Source organism: Antechinus flavipes, chromosome 3 (genome assembly GCF_016432865.1).
Source record: "Antechinus flavipes isolate AdamAnt ecotype Samford, QLD, Australia chromosome 3, AdamAnt_v2, whole genome shotgun sequence".
Lineage (NCBI taxonomy): Eukaryota > Metazoa > Chordata > Mammalia > Dasyuromorphia > Dasyuridae > Antechinus > Antechinus flavipes.
The window spans coordinates 202,510,917-202,532,999 of NC_067400.1; the positions used below are offsets into that span (position 1 = coordinate 202,510,917).

The following is a 22,083-nucleotide window of genomic DNA, read 5'->3' on the forward strand; positions in this document are numbered from 1 at the left end:
GTGTTGGAGAAGACTTTTGAGAATCTCTTGGACAGCAAGGATATCAAATTAGTCAATACATAATGAAACCAATTCGCAATATTCCCTGGAAGGTCAAAGCTGAAGCTTAAATACATTAGCTATATATTGAGAAAATAGGACTCATTGATCTTATGAAAGACACAAAGCAAAAAGGAGAAAGGGATGGCAATGGATAAAATGGGTAAATATTGTCATGGAAATACAATGAACATGAACTTTTGACAGACTTTGAGAGATAAGGGATGATAGAAAGACCTGGCATAATGTGATCATGAAGAATCAGACAAAACTGAACAACTGAACAAAAAAATTATTAGTTCAGATGCTAAATCTCGAACACTGTTGTACATAGTTGTGAGGCAGGTACATGCATAAAATACTGGAATTAGAGTCAGGAAATCTTGAATTTAAATCCTGACTCTTAGTAGCTATAGGACCTTGGATATGTCACTTAACTGCTGTCTACCTCAATTTCCTAATCTTGTAAATGGAGATAATAATATCTACTTCCCAGGGTTGTTGCAAGGATCAACTGAGACAATAATTATAAAGAACACATAGTATGTGCTTTACAAATATTAGTTGTGATTATTGCTCCTTATTAGCTATGTGATCCTAATCAATTCACTTAGCCTGTTTGCCTAAGTTTCTTCATTTCATAAAATGCTATTATTATAGCAGTGTTGTAGTAAGAGTTAAATGACAATATATGAAAAGCACTTTGTAAATCTTAAAGCATTGTATAAATTGTAGTCAATCTGAAGCAAAAAATGCTTTGAAACAAAAATAATAATCCTACTCCAACTGAAGTGAGTTCGACATTCATGAAACTATCTACTTATCCTAGTCAAAACAGAACATAATCCAGGCAAGTGGTGAAGAATGCTAATTTCTTTTATTTTTCCCACATTCTGATATCTTGGGTTTAAGTATTACCCTTAATATGTACTAGTTGAGTGATCCTGGGCAATAAGTTGTTCAGCTTCTCAATGCCTTCCCCTACCCTCTCTAATTCTATTGGTAATTGCAGAGAAGATAGTGATCTATATTGATAAAAGGAATTTTCTCATTGGGAGCTCCCTATACTCATTAAATTATAGGCCTTGACCAAAAAGGATTAGTGGTTAACCCACTTAATCTTGTGGGTTAAGGGGAGAAAAAAGGAAAAGAGAAAGAAAGGAGTAGCATTCAGCGTTTCTATAGCTACCATTTTTTTTTTACTGATTTATTCTATTTACTTTTGGATTGATGCATGTGGCTTCACAGTTGGCACAGTTGGCACAGAAGATGTCCCACTCACAGAAGAAGGCTCTTGGTTTTCCATTACTTGATTTTCAGGTCGGAATTTTCGACGAATGGGCTTTGATGGTGGTTGTGTATGTGGCAGATCCTGAGGAGAAGAAATACAATGATTATACTCATACCAATACCCCTCAATTTCCAACCTCCCATTCATGTCTACATATACAGAACCCTTTACATTCTCATAACAGATAGGCAATGTCATTTAGAAAGAATGATCAATGAGAATTTGACTCCAGACCAACCATATCATAGTAGATAGAAGTTATGAACTTATAATAAACTTTACAATATGTATTTTTGACTTTACATCTGTATATCCTTCATTGTTTTACCTCAATTATCACATGAAGGTATGCTTAAGAACCACAGTGTTATATAGAAATGGATATGTGGAACATTTTGAGGAAATCTGGAATCCTCCAGGGTAACTTAAATTCCCCCAACTCAGCACTAGAATGAGCAGATAAGGAAAAGATAATGAGAGTAATTTAAAGAGCACCTCAAAAGTGAATCAATGACCTAAAAGGATAGAATATAGGCCACTATATTGTTGAACAGGGATAGGGAAATAAGCAGAAAGGAAATATTCAAAGGGAATGTTAGAAGCAGATAATGTACTTTTTTCAGAACTGCATCATTCTGGCTCTAAGAAAATAAAAACCTCTGAATTTTCTCAAACCTATTTACCATTCCATCTTTTAAACCTGGCAATGGAAGGATCTTTGGCAAGACAGCTAGTAGTCACTGTATAGCAGAAGCTTATGCTCATTACTGAGATCCAAACTTTCCAAACAGGAATGTGATAGCGCTTCAGTGTGCTGACAGAAACAAGAAGATACAAAGGAGTATTTTATGACAACATTAAGCATTCCAACATTACCTTTTTCACAGGACTTCCACTTTCCTCAGTCTGAGATGGAGTTCTGATCAATTGAGGATGTAATTCTATCTCTGATACTTGTTCTGTCTACAATAATATATCAGATGTTATAACAAGTATATAAAAGCATGAAGGATCAAAATATTCTCAAACTTTGGTCACAAAGGGGAAAAAATGAACTTACATTCCCACAAATTCTCAAAAACAGAATGCTGGAAAAGAGCTTTGAAATTATATATAAGCTGGAAAGAGTTTTGAAATTACACACATACATACAGAGAGAGAGAAAGAGAAAGAGCGGGGAAGAGAAGGAGGGAGACACAGAATGGGGTAAGTGAGGAAGGGATGGAGAAAGGGAAAGAGAGAGAGATACGGAAAAAGAAAGAGACAGAGAGAGAAAGAAAGAAACAGAAAGAAAAAGAAAAAGAGAGAGTTACAGAATGTTAAGGGATCCCCTGAATTTATCTTTTTGAGTTGTCATATTTTCCAAAAACATTGGAGGCCCTGAATATATCAAAGATTAAAAAAAAAAAAAAAAGCCCCCCTGAGTTGACATATTGTGTTCCTTTGCATCCCAAGCTGGACTCCCTGCATATCCTTGGGAATCAAGACAGGCACCAGTCAGTCTGCAGTAGGCTAAGAAATTGCTTGTGAAGCTGAGACCCTTGTAGATAAATAGACAAGTGGGCTATCCTATCTTCACAGTCTAGAAGTTCCCGAGGGAAAAGAATGTGATTTTTGTCTTCACCTTGCTCCTCCCTTTCCCTTTTCCATGCCATTCCCCTTTAGGTAGAGATTTGTGATGTCTTTTTCTTTTGTCTTGCTGTGATAAAAATGCAAACTTTTATATGGATTGTGAACTCTTTGGGTTCCACATTCAAGTTCTTTCTCTTTTAATAAACTAAATAGTTTTCACATAAGTTTCATGAAGCTGTGATTGCCTATAGACAATATATATATATATACACACACATATATACAACAGATAGAGATATATAATAAATCATATATAATAACTATATGTATTATAGATAGATAGATAGATATGGATATACATAATAAGTGAAAAACTGATATGAGGTAAAGAAACTTCCCAAAAGCCACACAGTGAGGAAAATCATAGGTGAAGGAAAGACCCCTTCTCTTTCATGGAACCCTTGATCAACTTTTTTTTTTTCTTTTATTTTTGTTCTAGAACTGGGATTTCATTAGTCCAGAGAATTTTTAGAGTGGAAACTGTCACCAATGAAAGCAGTTACCTATTGTATGATTTAAAGACCTATCAAGTTGCCTGGGACATTAAAAAGTCATTAAATGACTTGTTCAGAGTTACGTAGTCAGTAGATGTCAAAGACATATCTGATCTTTCTATTATCAAGCTAAACAACAACAAAAACTCCCAAAAAATGGAGAATAAGGAAGCATTATCATAAAATTACAAATCCTAAAGTGTTATACCTTCATCAACTACCAAGAGGTTTGCCTTCAATCTCAGAGATAATTAATTTCCCATTTACAATTCTGATTCCCTTAAATTACACAGATGAATGAACCAAAAAAATCTAGACATAACAAGGATCATAGAAGATTGAGAAAAAAATTTTTAAAAACATTCTTGAAAATTTTTTTAGGAAAAAATGCAGCTAAATGCTCTGTACAGAAGCAACTTTGCAGGATATTTATCTATCCATTTTTCTTATGTACTCTAAATATTAAGCTTAGTAAATAATGTACCAGTGAATCCACACTGACCAAAGAGGTCACAGAGAACTTAGCATGCTCCTCATTGACCTCTCTATGATCTAGACTATTTGGTTTGCAGACCTGGACCCTCCACAGGAAAAGCAGCACTTGCTTTCTGTATCTATAAAAGAATGTTCCCACAAAAGCTCTGAAATGTCACTCTGGGTAGAGAGACTAATGGAAGCTTTTTATTTCACTTAGCACTCACTAAAGGCACATCTACTGTTCACCTCTTCTAACATGGCACAAATATACTTGAGACACTGAAAATTTATGCCTAGCTAATCCATCTTTATATTTAGGAAGACCCAAAGTCTAGACCTATTCCTCTTTATTAGTTTTTCTCCTCTTCCTTTGCTTTCTCTCTTTCTCTATTTTTCTCCCTTTCTCTTTCTCTCTCTCTATCCCTTTTTCCCTTTCTCTCTCTCTGTCTCTCAGTCTCTTTCTCTTACACACACACACACACACACACACACACACACACACACACACACACAAATTCATGTGACCCCGGACAAGTTACTTGGTTGTTCATGTCCCAGATGGCATAACACATGGATCTTCAGATTGGAATCAGGAAGATTTTGAAGATTTTGAATCTTGCTTTAGACATTTACTAGCTATGTAATCCTGAGAAACTCACTAAGCTCAATTTTCTCATCTGTATAATGGGGATAATAATAGCACCTACTTCCCAGAGTTGTGAAAATAATATAGGATAACACTTTGCAAATCTTAAAGTAAAATATAAATGTTCCTACTATAATCATCACCATCGTGGTTTATAACAAATGCTTTGCAGAGCTACACTGATAAGAATTGCCTCACTAGGAATTTGCTATACCAATAAAATCATAGTTCTTGTAAAAAAAAAAAAAAAAAAAAAGATAATCTTGAAAACCTCTAGTTAGGATAAGACTATCATCTCCAGGAGAAACATTCTGCTTTTAGTTTTTTTTTACTGCCTTTTACTTAGGATGAATAGGTCACATAGAGTCTGCAAAATCACACTTAAAAGCTTTATGTTTGTGTTAACCAGGTAATTTTCCCATTTTACCTCACAAAGATCTTTTTCTTCTGCAATCTATTCTTTGGTCTGTAAATCATTATCTTTCCTTATTTGTTCTCTGAAATTCCACCATACACATCCTATTTGTGTAAGCAAAACCCATATAAGTTAATGAAACTGATGTGATCATCAATTTGCCAATTTCTGTTCATTGATGACTTCCCTCTGGCTGTGATAAACAACAGTCTTCTTCTATCTCTAAATTGTTGACTGTGATTGACAAAGTACCATCACATCTTTGGAAAATGTTTGTCATACATCCTTTCATAGTTATTAACAGTATAAGTCCCACAGTAGGTCTTTTGGGAAGAAGATAACCAACTAACAAGAAATATCTTTGAAAAATGCCTTAGATTTTTTGGCCTTTTTATATAGGAAAAAGTATGTTAAGCACTATGAGATAGAACAAAGGCAGGATCTAATCCTCATACATATTAGTTGTATCACAATTAGCAGTTTTTAAACCACTTTGTGCACAAAGAAACTTTTTAAGATTAGCAGAAAAGCATAAAGAGCAGAAGAGCTGCAAATCTGCATTGATGGGGGAATTTCCACAACAGAAGTTCCCTTCATTAATGAAATTCACAAGTCCCAATAAAAAATATGCCCTCCCCAAAACACACACATACACATGCACACACACATGTATACATACATACAAACACATGTGCATGTGTGCACATGAGGAAATAATGGAAAAACAATGTTATGATGGATAAGATTTCCCTATCCTAAAAGATTTCTTGTCTGTATTAAAGTTAAATGTCTGAATGTATATGGAACAACCAAATATTAGAATTACTATTGTTTTAATTAAATAATACCTTCCTACCAGCTTTATTTATGATAAAATGTGCCTGTCAGTTTGTGGCATGATAAAACAAAACAAAACAAAAAAGTCTATTATGGCTAAAGGCAAGATTTCTTGAAAAAAAAAAAAAACAACTAAACAAATTATAAAATGATACACTTTTCCTTCCCTCTTCCATGTTTTAAATGAATTTTCCTTCCAACACTAGAACAAAACCTCTGGATCAATTAGTAGTCCTTAATACTAGCAAGAATATGCAGCACTGGCTATTGTGGAGAAGCACAAGTTAAGAACAACATAATTTAATTAGTTCTTAGAGATGGCAGAACTACAAACTCTCTGCTGAGTAAGCTTCTTTAACAGTCACTTCTCTTAGCCAGCATCAGTGGAGGGATAGCTCCAAACAATTTTGAATACTGCACTCTTAGTATCCACTGAAAAGGATGAACTGAAACAGTGGCAACTGAGTGATGGGAACAATGCAATAGAGAGGGATTTGAAACTGGAAGATCTGGGTTTAAGATGTCATCCAGCCAATGCCCACAATTTACCCTATTTTTATCCTGCTCATATATAGTCATGTACATTGTTGTCTTTTCACTTTAGACTGTGAATTGAGAATTGTTTGCTTTTTGTCTTTCTTTAAATCCCTAGGGCTCAGCTTCGAATAGTGCTTATCAAATAGTAGGCACTTAATAAATGTTAATTGATTGCTTGATAAGGGAGAACACATTACTTCTAGAGGAAGCTTATAGGATTATTTTCCATTTTGATTTTAATTTTTTTAACCAATGAAAATTCATCTTCTCTCCCTTTTATTTCTCCCCAACTTTGAGAAAGAAAACCAAAACTCCCTTTACACATAATTAAGTAAATTCTTACATTGACCCTGTCCAAAAAATAAAGAAAGAAAGAAAATGTGTCAGTCTACACTCTGAGTCTATCACCTCTCTGTGAAGAATTAGGCATCATGCTACATCCTGAGTCCTCTGGAATTGGGATGAACATTATGTTGATCAAAGTTCTTAGATCTTCCAAAGTTATGTGCCATTGAAATATTGCTATTATATAAATTACTCTGGTTCTTCTCACTTCACTCTGCATCAGTTCATACATGTCTTCCCAAATTTCTCTGTATCTGTTCCCTTCATCATTTCTTACAACATTGCATTTTTTCACATCCTTATGCCAAAACTAGTTCAGTCATTTTCCAACTAATGGACACTTGCTCAATTTCCAACTCTTTTCCACCAAAAAAAAAAAAAAAAAAAAAAAGGCTATCGTAAATATTTGTATATGTATGGGATTTTTTCCTTTTTCTCTGATCTCTTTGGTATTTCTGGGTCAAAGGATATTTTTGGATATAGTTCTAAATTACTTTCCAGAATGACAATAGACTTTTTCATAATTTCATCAATAGTGCATCAATTATGTCTCATTTCCCACAGCTTTCTAGCATTTGTCATTTTTCATTTTTGTCACTTTTGCCAATCTGATGAGCTTAGAAGTTCATGGCTTTCTAAAATCACCAATTCAAATCTAGAAACCACCTCAACATCTATTTGGTCCAGCTCCTTATTTTATAACTGATGAAGCTGAAGCACAAAGAGATGAGGTAATTTCTCTGAAGTCGTGTAAATTACATAAGTAGTAAACAGAAGAGCAGTGAGTAGAATTCATGACCCTATAAGTTCCAGTGGCTTGTTATCACTTTCAGATCAAATTTAAAATCCTCTGTTTATACTGGATAAATTGAATTTATAATTTGATTGTCCTTTTGCCACATACTTCTCTAGTCTTCTACTTTATATACTACCATGACCACCACACACCCATATATCCACAAACATACATACTACTATCCAATGACATTGGTCTCCTGGGTGTTCCCTGAACAATGGCATTTCTTGACTCAGGGCATTTCACTGGCTGTTCCTCTATGTACAGACTAACTTATTGTTCCTCTATGAATAGACAATTTTCAGACAAAGAAATTTAAGTAATTTCTAATCATATGAAAAAATGCTCTAAATCACTATTGATTAGAGAAATGTACATTAAGACAATTCTGAGTTACCACTTCATACCTCTCAGATTGGCTAAGATGACAGGAAAAGATAATTATGAATGCTGAAGGGGATGTGGGAAAACTGGGACACTGATACATTGTTGGTGGAATTGTGAAATCAAGCAACGATTCTATTGAGCAATTTAGAACTATGCTCAAAAAGTTATCAAACTGTGCATACTCTTTAATCCAGCCATGTCTCTACTGGGTATATATACCAAAGAAATCATAAAACAAGGGAAAAGACCTTTACAAAATTTGCAAAAATGTTTGTAGCAGCCCTTTTTTGTAATGGCAAGGAACTAGAAATTGAGTAGATGTACCTCTGTTGGGGAGTGGCTAAATAAATTATGGTATATGTATGTAATGGAATATTATTGTTTTATAAGAAATGATGAGCAGCCTGATTTCAGAAAAGCCTGGAAAGATTTACAAGACCTGATGCTGAGTGAAGTGAGCAAAACTAAGAGAACATTATACACAATAATAAGATAATGTGATGATCAATTGTTATAGACTTGGCTCTTTTCAACACCAAAGTGATTCAAAACAATTGCAATAGATTCCTGGGTCATCCACATCCAGAGAGAGAAAAAAAGAGAGAGTTATGAAGACTGAATGTGGATCAAAGCACAGTATTTTCACCTTTTTGATGTTGTTGATGTTTGCTTGCTTGTTTTTTTTTCTAGTCTGTTTTCCCTTTTGATTTGATTTTTTTGGTGCAGCATGACATAACATGGAAATGTGTTTAGAATAATTACACATGTTTAACTTATATTAGACTGATTGATGTCTTAGGGAGGAGAAAGGGGGAAGAAAAGAAGAAAAATCTGGAACACAAGATTTAGCAAAGGTGAATGTTGAAAATTATCTTTGCATGTACTTGGAAAAATAAAATACCATTTAAAAAAGAAATAATAATTAAAAAGTAATTTAATAATTGTTTTTTAAAGAAAGCAAGCAAATTAGCTCCTCAAGGGTACAGATTGTATTTTTGCCTTTCTTTGTCTTCTTAATGCTAAGTATAGAGCCTTACACATAGTAAGTGCTTAATAAATGCCTACTGATTGGCTTATTACACTACCCTATCTCATTTGGTATAGCTTTAGTTGTTATGAAACACTGTACAGAGTAACAGAAAAACTATGTGACAATCAACTATGATAGACTTAGTTCTCCTCAACAATGGGATGATCCAGGACAGTTCCAATAGACTTGGGATGTAAAACGCCATCTTCATCCATAGGGAGAACTGTGGAGACTGAAGGTATATTGAAGCATATTGAAGCATTCACCTTTTTTTGTTTGTTTGGTTTCCTTTTTTGTGAGTTTTTTCTTTTGTTCTGATTTTTCTTCCACAGCATGACAAATATAAAAGTATGTTTTAAATGACTATTCATGTACAACCTATATGAAATTGTTTGCTGTCTTGGAGAAGAAAGAAGTCAGGGAAAAGGGAAGAAAAAATTTGGGAACTCATAATTTTGTAAAGATAAATGTTGAAAATTATTTTTATATGTAATTGGAAAAATAAAATTCTATTGAGGAAAAATAAAAATTTTTTAAAAGAAAAGGAAACATATCCTGACATCTAGCCTAAATTGATGACTATGCAAAATGAAAGCTGTTCATTCTCAAGTTCTATCAATGAGACTGGGTAAATACTCTTCTACACTTGCCCAGAGATTACCAAGAGCAAGAGTAAAATATTTTACCTAAATGTCAAATGCTAGATCCCATCACTTTAGGCTTCTTCCCTTAACCAGCAACATGATTCCATCATTCCTAAGGCAAAATGGTAAACATTCAGTTCATTGATATTAGTACAAAATTTGGCTTCTGATCCAGACTGTGGCATTTAAAAGATCCAAGAGATATAATTTCTGGGTAATTCAGTAATTTTATTAATAATGCCAGCATTTTAATAAAAGAATGATCATTTGGCATTCTCTTAGATCAAAGACAACCATGGTGGCTCATGCCTTGTAGTTCTTTTGGAAAAGGAATGATCAAAAGGATGGCAATCAACTTTGATTAGTTAACAAATAATAAGAGAATATTAGAATGAAGAGCTGGACCTGAACTTTGATTATGTCATTTACTTTTTAAATTAGCCCCAGCCTTAAGCAATATAGTTAAAGAATTTATCCCCACCCAAACTAGAGTGGAACACAATGGCTACCCCAACCTGAGTGGGGACTAAATAGAGTAAGATTAGTTCGGCTTTAAGAAATTGAGGTCTTCTCTGTGCAAAAATGTTTGTGACAGTCCTTTTTGTAATGGCTAGAAACTAGAAACTGAATGGATGCCCATCAATTGGAGAATGGCTGAGTAAACTGTGGTATATGAATGTTATAGAATATTATTGTTCTGTAAGAAATGACCAGCAGGATGAATACAGAGAGGTTTGGAGAGAATTACATGAACTGATGCTAAGTGAAATGAGCAGAACCAGGAGATCATTATACACTTCAACAACAATACTATATGAGGATCAATTCTGATGGATGTGGCTCTCTTCAACAATGAGAGTATCCAAATCAGTTCCAACTGATCAGTAATGAACAGAACCACCTACACCCAACGAAAGAACACTGGGAAATGAATATAGACCACAACATAGCATTTATAGTCTATTATTGTTTGCTTGCATTCTTGTTTTTCTTCCCAGGTTATTTTTACCTTCTTTCTAAATCCGATTTTCTTGTGTAGCAAGACAACTGTATAAATATGTATACGTATAGTGTATTTAACATATACTTTAACATATTTAACATATATGGGACTACCTGCCATCCAGGAGGGGGTGGGGAGGAGGGGAAAAGTTGGAACAGAAGTTTTTGCAAGGGTCAATATTGAAAAATTACCCATACATACGTTTTGTCAATAAAAAGCTGGTGGGGGAGGGGGGGGAATCTGATTCTCCAAAGCATTGATTATTAATAATCACTTCTCTCAAGACAGCCACAAACTAAAAGAGGACCCAAACAGCTGCCCAATATCTCAATTGTTACTATGAGGGAAGAGATGGAAAAGCAGAATAGGAACCATATCTAAAGACTGCTCTCTATGTTTGATAAAATAATTCATCCAGTGGGGAAGTAGGATCTTCCTTCTCTGCAGCCACTGGTATCAACTCTTTTCCATATCTGTTTGTTTATTGGGCTCTTTTAAAAACCCCAGGGTACAAATATAAAATCTCTTTCTATCATTTAAATCAGACAACTGCAGCAGCAATAACAAAAATCTTTTATTATAAAAAATGTATGTGTATATATATAGTTGGTACAAAGTAACACAGCTTATGTTATATAACAGAATATACATAAATATACAAATAATATATATATGCTTATATATAAATAACATGGAATAGACAGCAATGTCAAAAGATGACTTTCTGAAAAAATATTTGAACAACTATTTGCCTAATTGCCAAGATGCACCCTTTGTAAAGGGAAATTCTAATCATTTCAGGCAAAAATGAGATAGTATATTTTGCCTGGCTTCTACTAAGGTAGAACACAAAAGTTCAACACAAAGTAAAAAGACAAAAACTCACATTTCTCTAGGTTCTATAGTACCTTACTTTTACAAAGTGCTTTAGTTTCACAACAACCCTTCTTAATTACATAACCACTAGCAAATGGGCATTTAGGTAGCATAGTGGATAGAGTACGGGGCGTGGAGTCAGAAAGCCCTAAATTCAAATCCAGTCTCAGACACTTACTAATTTTGTAATCATGGGCAAATTGTCTAAACCTGTTTACCTCAATTTCCTCATCTATAAAATGAGCTGGAGAAGGAAATGGAAAACTACTTTTGTATCTTTGTCAAGAAAACCTTAAATGGAGTCACTAAAAGTCAAACATAACTGAAAATGACTAAACAAACCATGGGCAAATTACAGTTTTCTTACCCATAAAATGAAGCTAATGCTACTTTCCAGAGTTGGAATTCAGATCATTGGCTTAATACTGGAAGGGACGTAGAGAACATTTAATCTGGTCACCCAATTTACAAGTAAAAACAAAAAGAAAAAAAAGCCCAGAATGATTAAGTTAAACTGATCTTTGTCATTCAGGTGCCAAGTCGTAGAGGTAGGAAGCCTCATTTGATCAGTCACAAATTTCTAAAAAATTTCTCTGGAATTCAAAGTTCCTCTTCGTTCTCATTGCAACTATTCTATTTCAGATTCTCATCTCTTACTATTTAGACTGTTATAGGAACCTTCTCTCAAAGCTGTTGCCCATCATCAAAAAAACAATCAAAAATGGTCAAAGGATATGAACAGACAATTGTCAGATGAAGAAATTAAAACTATTTATAGACATATGAAAATATGCTCCAAATCATTATTAATCAGAGAAATGTAAATTAAGACAATGCTGAGATACCACTACACACCTGTCAGATTGGCTAGAATGACAGGGAAAGATACCTCAACAACGATACTGTTTGAGGATGTATTCTGATGGAAGTGGATCTCTTCGATAAAGAGAGCTAATTCAGTTTCAATTGTTCAAGGATGGACAGAAGCAGCTACACCCAAAGAAAGAACACTGGGAAATGAATATAAACTGCTTGCATTTTGTTTTTCTTCCCGGGTTATTTATACCTTCTGAATCCAATTCTCCCTGTGCAACAAGAGAACTGTTCTGTTCTGCACACATATATTGTATCTAGGATATACTATAACCTATTTAACATGTTCACTGCTTGCCATCTGAGGGAGGGGGTGGAGGGAAGGAGGGGAAAAATTGGAACAGAAGTGAGTGCAAGAGATAATGCTGTAAAAAATTACCCTAGCATGGGTTAAAAATAAAAAGAAAGAAAGAAAGAAAGAAAGAAAGAAAGAAAGAAAGAAAGAAAGAAAGAAAGAAAGAAAGAAAGAAAGAAAGAAAGAAAGAAAGAAAGAAAGAAAGAAAGAAAGAAAGAAAGAAAGAAAGAAAGAAAGAAAGAAAGAAAGAACAATCAAACAAGATGCAAAAATCCAAAAAAGATGGTTGAACGTGGTAAATGCTCCAGTGATGTCAAGGAGAGTAAGACCACAAAAAAAGATCATTGGATTTGGCAGAACACTGACTAACTTGGAAAAAGCTGTTCATTTGGGTGATGAGGTCAGAAGCCAGATTGCAAGGAGGAAAGGAGTTGAGTGAACAAGTCTAATGTCATTGATGAGTTAGCAGAAAAAGTAGAGTGTTATGGGAGATATAACTTGAGAGGATGACAGGGTCAAGTTTTTTGAGGATTGAAGAGATTTAGAAAGAATGGATGACTCTGGGGGCAATTTGCCAGAGAAGATATGAACTAATATCAAGAGTACAAGATGTATTATCATTGGAGAAAAGAGTCACCTTTTTTCCTATGGACTATCTTATTTTTAATTTATGGAATAAAACAAGCATTTCCATAATATATTATAGCTTTTAAAAATGATTGCATATGAAATAATAAATCTATTATGTACAATTTTCTGTTCATTTAAAATATGTAATAAAGTTATCACATAATTTTTTTCTTTTCTTAACAAGAAAGATTTGAGAGAAACCTGGGGAGATTGGTATGAACTCATAATTTAGGGTTAAGTAAACAGAACCTGATGGTACAATGGATAGTGCGCTAGACCTCTATTCAGAAAAATATGAGATCAAATCCAGGCTCAGATATTTATGAACTGAATAGGAGAAGAAAGAGGAGGTGGGCAAAGATTCAAATGACTTCTTTGTGTATAATATTATTAAAATAACTTATCTTAGAAGTAACAAGCAAGTAAGCATTCACTGTTGTTTTTGTTGATTTTTTTTTTTTTTTTTTTTGCCATTTTTTAGTCATGTCCACTTCTTCATGACCTATTTGGGGTTGTATTGGCAGAAGTACTGGAGTGTTTTGACATTTTCTTCTCCAGCTCATTTTATAGATGAGAGAACTGAAGTGAACAGGATGAAGTGACGTGACCAGGATCACACACCCTATAAGTGAACTCAGGTTTTACTCCATCCACTATACCACTTGCCTTCAGACTACATAGTCTTTGAAGACAGAGACTGTTTTTATTTTTATTAACTGCATCCCATACACTTAATATGGTACCTGGCCTATATTAGACACTTAATAAGTATTTGTTGAATTACATTGGATTGGAGATAGAGAATGATCAGATTCAAGAATCTCTCTGGAGAGAGACAAAGCCCCCCTCAATGAAATGTCACTAGGAGGGTGTGACAACCACGCTAGCACCCAGGACACCCCAGAATCAGTCAGAGTCAGGATAAGCAAAAGTCCTTAATCTTTATTCTCAGTTTTAGACGCAGGATTGAACAGGATAGAAGCAGAATCTCTGACTGCCTTCTCCCTCGTCTATCACCGAGAGTGTGTCCCTCCCTCAACTTACTCCACCCCCTAGTCCCTCTACAATCCTCTATACACCAATCATTGAGCCAGCATGGATAATGGAAAGGATCATTTTCCAAGCATATGCCCATAGAGTACTATCCAATCAGTAGTTAGCCTCAAGCGCTCAGCAGTCCCGACCTCACAATAGTTTCAGCCCTCTACAGGAGGGTCTATCCTTAGCCATTTTATTTTTTTATTAATTTGGATGAAAACAAAGATAGCATATTTGTGAAAATATCTACTGTTGTTGTTGTTGTTGTTGTTGTTGTGTGAATGACAAATCTGGAAAGGATGGTTAATATATTAGATGAAAGAATCTGAATCTCAAAAGATCTCAATAGGCTGAATGAACAAGCTAAATCTAATAAGATGAAATTTAATAAGAGTAAGTGGAAAGTTTTGAACTTTGCATTAAAAATAATCAACTGTTCAAGTACAGCATGATGTGTGTGTCTGGCAGGAGAATGGACAGCAGTTCATGTGGAAAAAAAAGTTTCAGTGGATTGATAAGTTACCAATATGACAAGACACCCATTTTCTCTCCCTTCTCCCCCTCAAGCTAATGTGATATTAGCCTTGTTCCCACTACACTTCCATCCTGATTAAGTCACATTTAAGTGTTGTTTCTAATTCTAGATGCTATATTATTGAAAAAGAAGAATTTGTAACCAACAAGCATTTATTTAGTACTTACTATATGCCAGCCACTGTGATATAAGCAGTAGATACAAAGAGAAAGGAAAAAAAAAAAAAAAAGAGCCATGCCCTCAATGTTGAATAGCACTTAGGTGAAATTATATACATTCCTGAATGCTCCCATATAAGAGGTATAAAGGGTACTTGATTCTTAAAGGAAATAAGCATTTATTTAGCACTTACTATGTGCTAGGCATTGTGATATAAGCATTAGATACAAAGAAAAAGGAAAAATAGACCATACCCTCAATATTTAATAGGATGTAGGGGTAATAATATACATCCCTCTATGTTACTGAATAAGAGGTATAAGAAGTACTTGATTCTTAAAGGAAACATGAGATTCCAACTGGTGGAAATGAGGAAGAAGCACCTGGGCAGGAAAGGATTTGGGGACGGGGATAAGCAGGGGATAAGTGGATAAAGTGTTTAGTTTGGAATCAGAAAGACTTGTTTTCCCAAGTTCAAATCTGACCTCAGACACTTTCTAATTATGTGACTGGTCAAACCACTTAACCCCATTTGCTCATCTGCAAACTGAGCTGGAGAAGGAAATGTCAAACCCATTTAGTATCTTTCCCATGAAAGTCCCAAATGGGGTCATGAAGAATCAAACAGAATATCAGCATATAGAAAAATTAGTACATATAAGCTATAAGATAAGGAGGAAGCCAGCATTGGAGAGGAAGGCACTAGTAACAGAGAAACCAGGACATCTGCAAGATATAGGATTTGAGCGCTAAAAGGAAACTAAAGATTAGGCTGAAATTAGGAGGTACTTGGAGCATGTTCAAACAACAGTGATTTAGGATGGTATGGGGGCTCAAACCCAAGGCATCTCAAGATTAGCTGCAGGAATTGGATAGAGTTTAGTCAGAAGAAGAGAAGATTTAGTTCTAATCTTTTATCATCTTCATTAGTTGAAGCCATATAATGAAACACTTTTTGAAAATTACATACATGAGAGCAGCAAAAAGCTCAAAAGGGGAGACATATAGGGTAATAATGTTGGTACTACCACATTAAATTTCATAACCAGTATAGTGAGTTTTAAATTCACTAAAAGTTTTAGGATATCAGATATACAAACAGACATATATTTGTATATATATGCATATACACAATGCAGATATATATTTAATAGATTAATGATTTAAAATAAAATCAACTTTTGTACATGAAAATGTTCATGTTTGTTGATGAATATTTTTGTTTGTAATAAAAAAACATCTTTTAAAAATAATTAGCTTTAACTGCACTAAGAATTTTGGGACTCTGTGTGTGTGTGTGTGTGTGTGTGTGTGTGTGTGTGTGTATTAATGGATGTATGTTTATATATATATATATATATATGTATATATATATATATATTTAAAACTGAATGCAATAAAATAATGATTTCATATAAAATCATCTTTTTCTGCCTTTTGTACATGAAAATGTGTTTCCTCTGAGAGTGGCTAAGATGACAAGAAAAAAATAAGGACAGGTAAAGATGACAGGAAAATGAAAAATGTTGGAGATGTGGGAAAACTGGGTCACTGATGCATTCTTGGTGGAGTTGTGAATTGATCCAACCATTCTAGAGAGCAATTTGGAACTACGCCCAAAAGGTTATCAAATTGTGCATACCCTTTGATCCAGCTGTGTTTCTACTGGGTCTGCATTCCAAAGAGATCATTAAAAAAGAAAAAGGACTCACATAGGCAAAAATGTTTGTGGCAGCCCTTTTTGTAGTGGCAAGAAACTGGAAACTGAGTGAATGTCTATCAACTGGAGAATGGCTGAATAAGTTATGATATATGAATGTTATGAAATATTATTGTTCTATAAGAAATGGTCAGCAGGATGATTTTAGAGAGGCCTGGAGAGACTTACATAAACTGATGCTGAGTGAAATGAGCAGGACCAGAAGATCACTGTACACAGCAACAACAATATTATGTGATGATCAACTGTGATAGATATGAGGTAATTAAGCCAATTCCAATAGATTTGTAAGGGAAAGAACTATCCGCATTCAGAAAGAGAACTATGGAAACTGAATGTACATCATATAATATCCTCACCCTTTTTTGTTGTTTACTTGCTTGTTTTTTTTCTCATTTCTCCCCCTTTTGATGTGATTTTTCTTGTACAGCATGATAAATGTGAAAACACATTTAGAAGAAGTTCACATGTTTTAACCTATATTGGATTACTTGTTGCCTAGAGTTAGTTGGGGGAGGGAGGGAGAAAAATTTAGAACACAAAATTTTGCAAGGATGAATGTTAAAAACTATCTTTTCATGTATTTTAAAAAAACAAAAAGCTGTTATTATTAAAAAAGAAGTAACCTAAAAATTTTTTTAAAAATATTTGAGTTTGCTGATTTTTTTTGTTTATAATAAAAATATCTTTAAAAATAGTTTTAATTGAACTATGAATTTTGGGACACTATATATGTGTTAATGTATGTATTATGTATTTATATTTAAAACTACATATAAGAGCAACAATTTCATACAAAAATCTTTGATGATTTTTTGGTAATAAAAACACTTTTTAAAATAATTGAACATATCTATCACTTACAAAAAAGATAAAACTTGCTCTGCTTATTTGCAGAAAGCAGAATTTGGACTTAGGGTTTGAAAATAACTTTCGTTATCTTATGGGGAAAAATTTTCACTATTCAGAGTTTACCCAAATGGAAGAGTATATTTTGGCAATAAATATCTTGACCTAGGAGTGAGATAACTAAGATAATTATAGGACAAAAGAAATCAAACCAAGAAAGCACCTAAGCCAGAAGTTTTTTTTTTTTTTTTTTTCCCCTGAGGCAATTGGGGTTAAATGACTTGCCTTACCCAGGGTCACACAGCTAACAAGTGTTAAGTGTCTGAAGTCAAATTTGAACTCAGGTCCTTCTGACTTGCAAGTTGGTGCTCTATATACTGGACCCTAGCTGCCCCCAGAAGCTCATTTTTTAAAATAAAGTAAAAGGCTAAATGTACCCCATCTCCTGAGAGGTGATGGACTCAAAGAACAAAGACATAGAATTTTTTAACATGATCACTAAATGGATTTATTTTTCTAGACTGCATAGTTACTATAAGATGAGTTTTCCTACCCCCACTCAACCTCAGCCTCCCTGGGAGAGAGAGTTGCAGATAAGTGCTGGCATATTTCCCCAAAATCCTTGAAATAAGATAATTTAAAGAATTTAAAGTTTTGTTTTCATATTTGCAAAAAGGTTAAATAATTGTTCTCATGTACTCTGCCTCTAAACTAAAAACTATATTCAACTAAAACTGTATTGCTAAAACTATATTCAATATGGAGTTCTCTCTACTTCTTGGAGCTATAAATCTGCTCTTATTCCTCATATATTTATACAATAAGATGGTCCCCCTATAAAATAGAAAAAGACTATATAAAGCCCTTGTGGGGATAGGATAACCTGAGGATCAACACAGCATCGGGCCAGGGACTGATGGTAAAATCTAGAAGTAATCTGAGGAAATCAATTCCAAAGAGAGAGATCAGAAAATCCTTCTAGGTAAATAGTAGAGTGAAAAGAAAATCAGATTTCAAGCTGGAGGAGAATTTGGGTTCAAATTCTAACTCTACTTGCTACTTATGTGATTACCAGTTTCCTCATCTACAAACAAAGAAATTAGCTAGCAGGGGTAGGCAAGCTCCAGGATCATGGATTTGGTCCTTGGGTAGTACTTTGTCAACCCCATGGACTAGTTTAAAGTCTCAAATCTTAAGGTCCTTTTCTTCTAGGAGCCTCTACTTCCAACTTGGCTGGTTTTTACTAGATGAGATCCTGGAATAAGAAATCCTTGACTTAATGGCCAGAAACCCCACCAAGATGAGTCAATAACATACCCATCTTTAGAGGATCAGCCAAAGCTCCAGAAAGTTGATTTAGAAAGATATATTCATTTGCACATGTTTAATCTATATCAGATTGCTTACTATATTGGGGAAAGAGGGAAAAAATTTTGGAATACAATATTTTGCAAAGGTGAATGTTGAAAATGATCTTTGCATGAATTTGGAAAAATAAAATACTATTTGAAAACAAGAAAGATATATTCATGTTTCTGGTTCATTGTTTTCATTGTCTTGTCAATATACACATTAGCATATCTAAACCCCATATTTACATTGTATAATTTTTTCCAAGTAGTCAGGTTATAACAATTCACATGAAATCATATCAACTACTTATTGAAACCTTATCCAGGAAAGCAGCTTGCTTCAGTGCAAAGAATGTGAAGAGGAAGGAAAGGGGAGAGGAAGGAGGACAAGCATTTACTAAGAACTAGGAACTGTGCTGTGCTTTACAAATATATCATTTGACCCTCACAACCCTAGAAGGCAGATGATATTATGTTTCCATTTTACAGTTGAGAAAATTAAAGCAGACTAATATTCAAAGGATTTTTCATGGTCATGAGTAAGACATATTGAAAGTCTCCCAGAGACACTTTATTAAAATAATCAAAGTCTGAGAGCCCCAATTTCCATAATCTCAGAAATAAAAATTACTAACCCTTTTACAATAATGCTTATGTGACAATTTCATTCTTGTAAAGTCCTTGCAGGAAGTCCACAAACTTCCTTATTCCCTGAATAAGAACTTGCAGGAAGTCCACTAGTTTCCTTATTCCCTGAGGGCAAGGACCAGCCAATGACATTAAAAGCCAACAGGAACAGTGTGGGTTAGGGAAGTACTATGAATTTTGTGGGTTTTGATGATAAAAGCTTACTGACAGTGCTTATCAAGAGGCCTTCTGCACTGAGTTTTTCCTTAGTGCTGGGACCACCTGATTCTCGAGATTCTAAATAAAGGAACTTTCTGTCTGTACCTGGAAATGCCTCTGAATAGTCAATTTGAGTGAGGGTCTTGCCATCCCACACAGCTGGGGGCTCATCCGGGATCGGTAGTCTTCAGGAAATTGATGGTGGTCTCAGGTCAAGAGCAGCATCCGCAGACTGATTGATCCAATGGCTTTTGACTTTGAAAGTGCCGCCTCCCTCCCAGAGGGCAAGTGACCCAAAGCAGAGAAACTCGGTATAAATAGAACTGGAGGAGATCAAAACAATCCTGATGGCCAGAACAGTATGGAAAAACCTACACGTGTAGCTCAAGGTAAACACTTGGGAGTCTGGGGGTCTATTAGTTGAGTCAAGGGGACCTGAGGGATTAGCCCTTTTGAAATTATTGGGATTGCTCTGACCCCAAGGTAAGGGCTCTCTAAGAACACTCTTGGGTGACTGCTGGTGTAAGGGTGATCTTCACTAAGCCTGGTCGGGAGCCAGATTATACTATAGGAAAAGTGCCATCCAAAGAAAAGTCAGGATGGAGGATAGGGAATACGGGCTGATAGACCTCTGGGGAATCACCTTCAAAATTGGGATAAAATCCCAAAATATAAAGGGAAAGAGTAAAAAGTAAATAATCAAGTATTGTTGCTTTGTCTGGGGCAACCAGGATATAGGTGGAGGAATAATATGGCCAGAGTTTGGCTCCTCTGAAGATTGGGTGTGTCAGCAACTAAATTTATTTATAAATGGGAAAGATCTTTTCAACTCGGAGAAATAGGTACATGTCAACCTCTGGCTTGATGGATCCACTAGAATCTTCTTAAACCACCCAACGGGAGGAGAGAACAATAAAAGTTACAAAGAGGATGACCCATGAGACCCCCTTGCCTTATTTCCCTCCCCCCTTCCCCCGCCCCCAGCTGCAGCTCTACCACTACCCAAAGAGGCTCTGCTCATTGACTTGGTAGCTGAAGGAGGACAAGATAGGAGGGCAGCCTGTCCAGGGAAAGACCCCATCCCCCCTTAGAGAGGGAGTTGAGGCAATTAGAAAAAGACCTCCAGAATCTCCTTTTCAAAGAACAAACAGGGGAAGAGAAAAAGGAAAAGCCTCATAATATGTTTCCCCTTAAGGAGGTCCCACTGGGAGGACTGCAGGGGGGAACTGGGTTCCATTGTCAGGAAATGATGTCAGGGCTTTCAAAAAGGAATTAGTTTCTATCATGGAGGACTCAGTGGGAACTTCAAAGCAGTTATTTTGGGGGTCCAGTTTATATACCTGATCTGAATTGATGCATATTCTGAATATTTTGTTTACTCATGAGGAACAAACCTCAATCAGGGCAACTGCTAACTATGAGGGAATGGCGAGAAAGCCCCCTCCTCCATTGTTGGGGTAGTACGGGTAGATCAGAAATACCCAATAGCTGACCTGGGGTGGGACAGCAATAACCCTGCACATAGACAACACATGCAGGATCTAAAGGAACTCATAATCACAGGTGTCAGGGACTCATTCTCTAAAAGGCAGAGCATCAACAAGACTGGCAATTAGGCAAGAGAAAGAAGAATCACCCACCCAACATTTAGAGCGCCTCAAGGCAGGGATGAGGAAATATTCAACACTGGACTCTGAAGGCCTCGAGACAGAGCAGGTATTAAAGGTGCAGTTAGTATCTAATTCCTGGCTGGATATTAATAAGAAATTACAGAAGATTGATGGGTGAAGTCAGAAGCCATTAGGAACTTTATTGGAAGAGGCTACAAAAGAATATGTGAGAAGAGAGAGAAAAACAAAGGGATAAGAGAAAGCATCAGAGGACTAAGATAATGGTACAGGCAATTCAGAATGCACAAAATCAGAATGCCCCCAATAGAGGGTATAAAGGACCTAGAAGGGATTGGAAGCCTGTAAAAACTCAACAGAAAAAAGGAGAGCCGAGAAATTCAGACTCAGGATGCTGGACATCTGGGAAACAAGGGCATTTTTCCAGAGAGTGCTCCAAGAGAAGGGAAGAAGAACAGTTGGCCTCTCTGATGGAACTAGAGAACTAGGGAAATCAGGGGCTGATTGAAAAGTCCCACTCAGAGCCCTTGATAAATTTAAGGGTAGGTCCCTCTAGGGAAGAATTAGTGTTTTCGGTAGATTCAGGAGCAGCCAAAACCTCAGTCACATAGGCACCAAAAAGGGACAAAATTGTATACTAAGACTTTAATAGTGTCTGGGGTCAAAGGAGAAAATTTCCCAGTCCCCATGTCCAAAGTAATTCCCGTAG

At 35.4% G+C, this 22,083-nt stretch overlaps 1 protein-coding gene across 6 annotated transcripts in view; it reads right to left on the reverse strand.

Moving 5' to 3' along the window:
* Positions 1–22,083, reverse strand: part of REPS2 (RALBP1 associated Eps domain containing 2) — a 299,240-nt gene that overhangs the window by 16,310 nt on the left and 260,847 nt on the right. For all 6 annotated transcript variants that reach the window (XM_051984434.1, XM_051984433.1, XM_051984430.1 and 3 more), the window contains 2 exons: positions 2,207–2,293; positions 1,260–1,411 (listed from right to left, as the gene is read on the reverse strand). In XM_051984434.1, the coding sequence (XP_051840394.1) occupies positions 1,260–1,411; positions 2,207–2,293 (239 nt within the window). The remainder of the gene's footprint in view (positions 1–1,259; positions 1,412–2,206; positions 2,294–22,083) is intronic.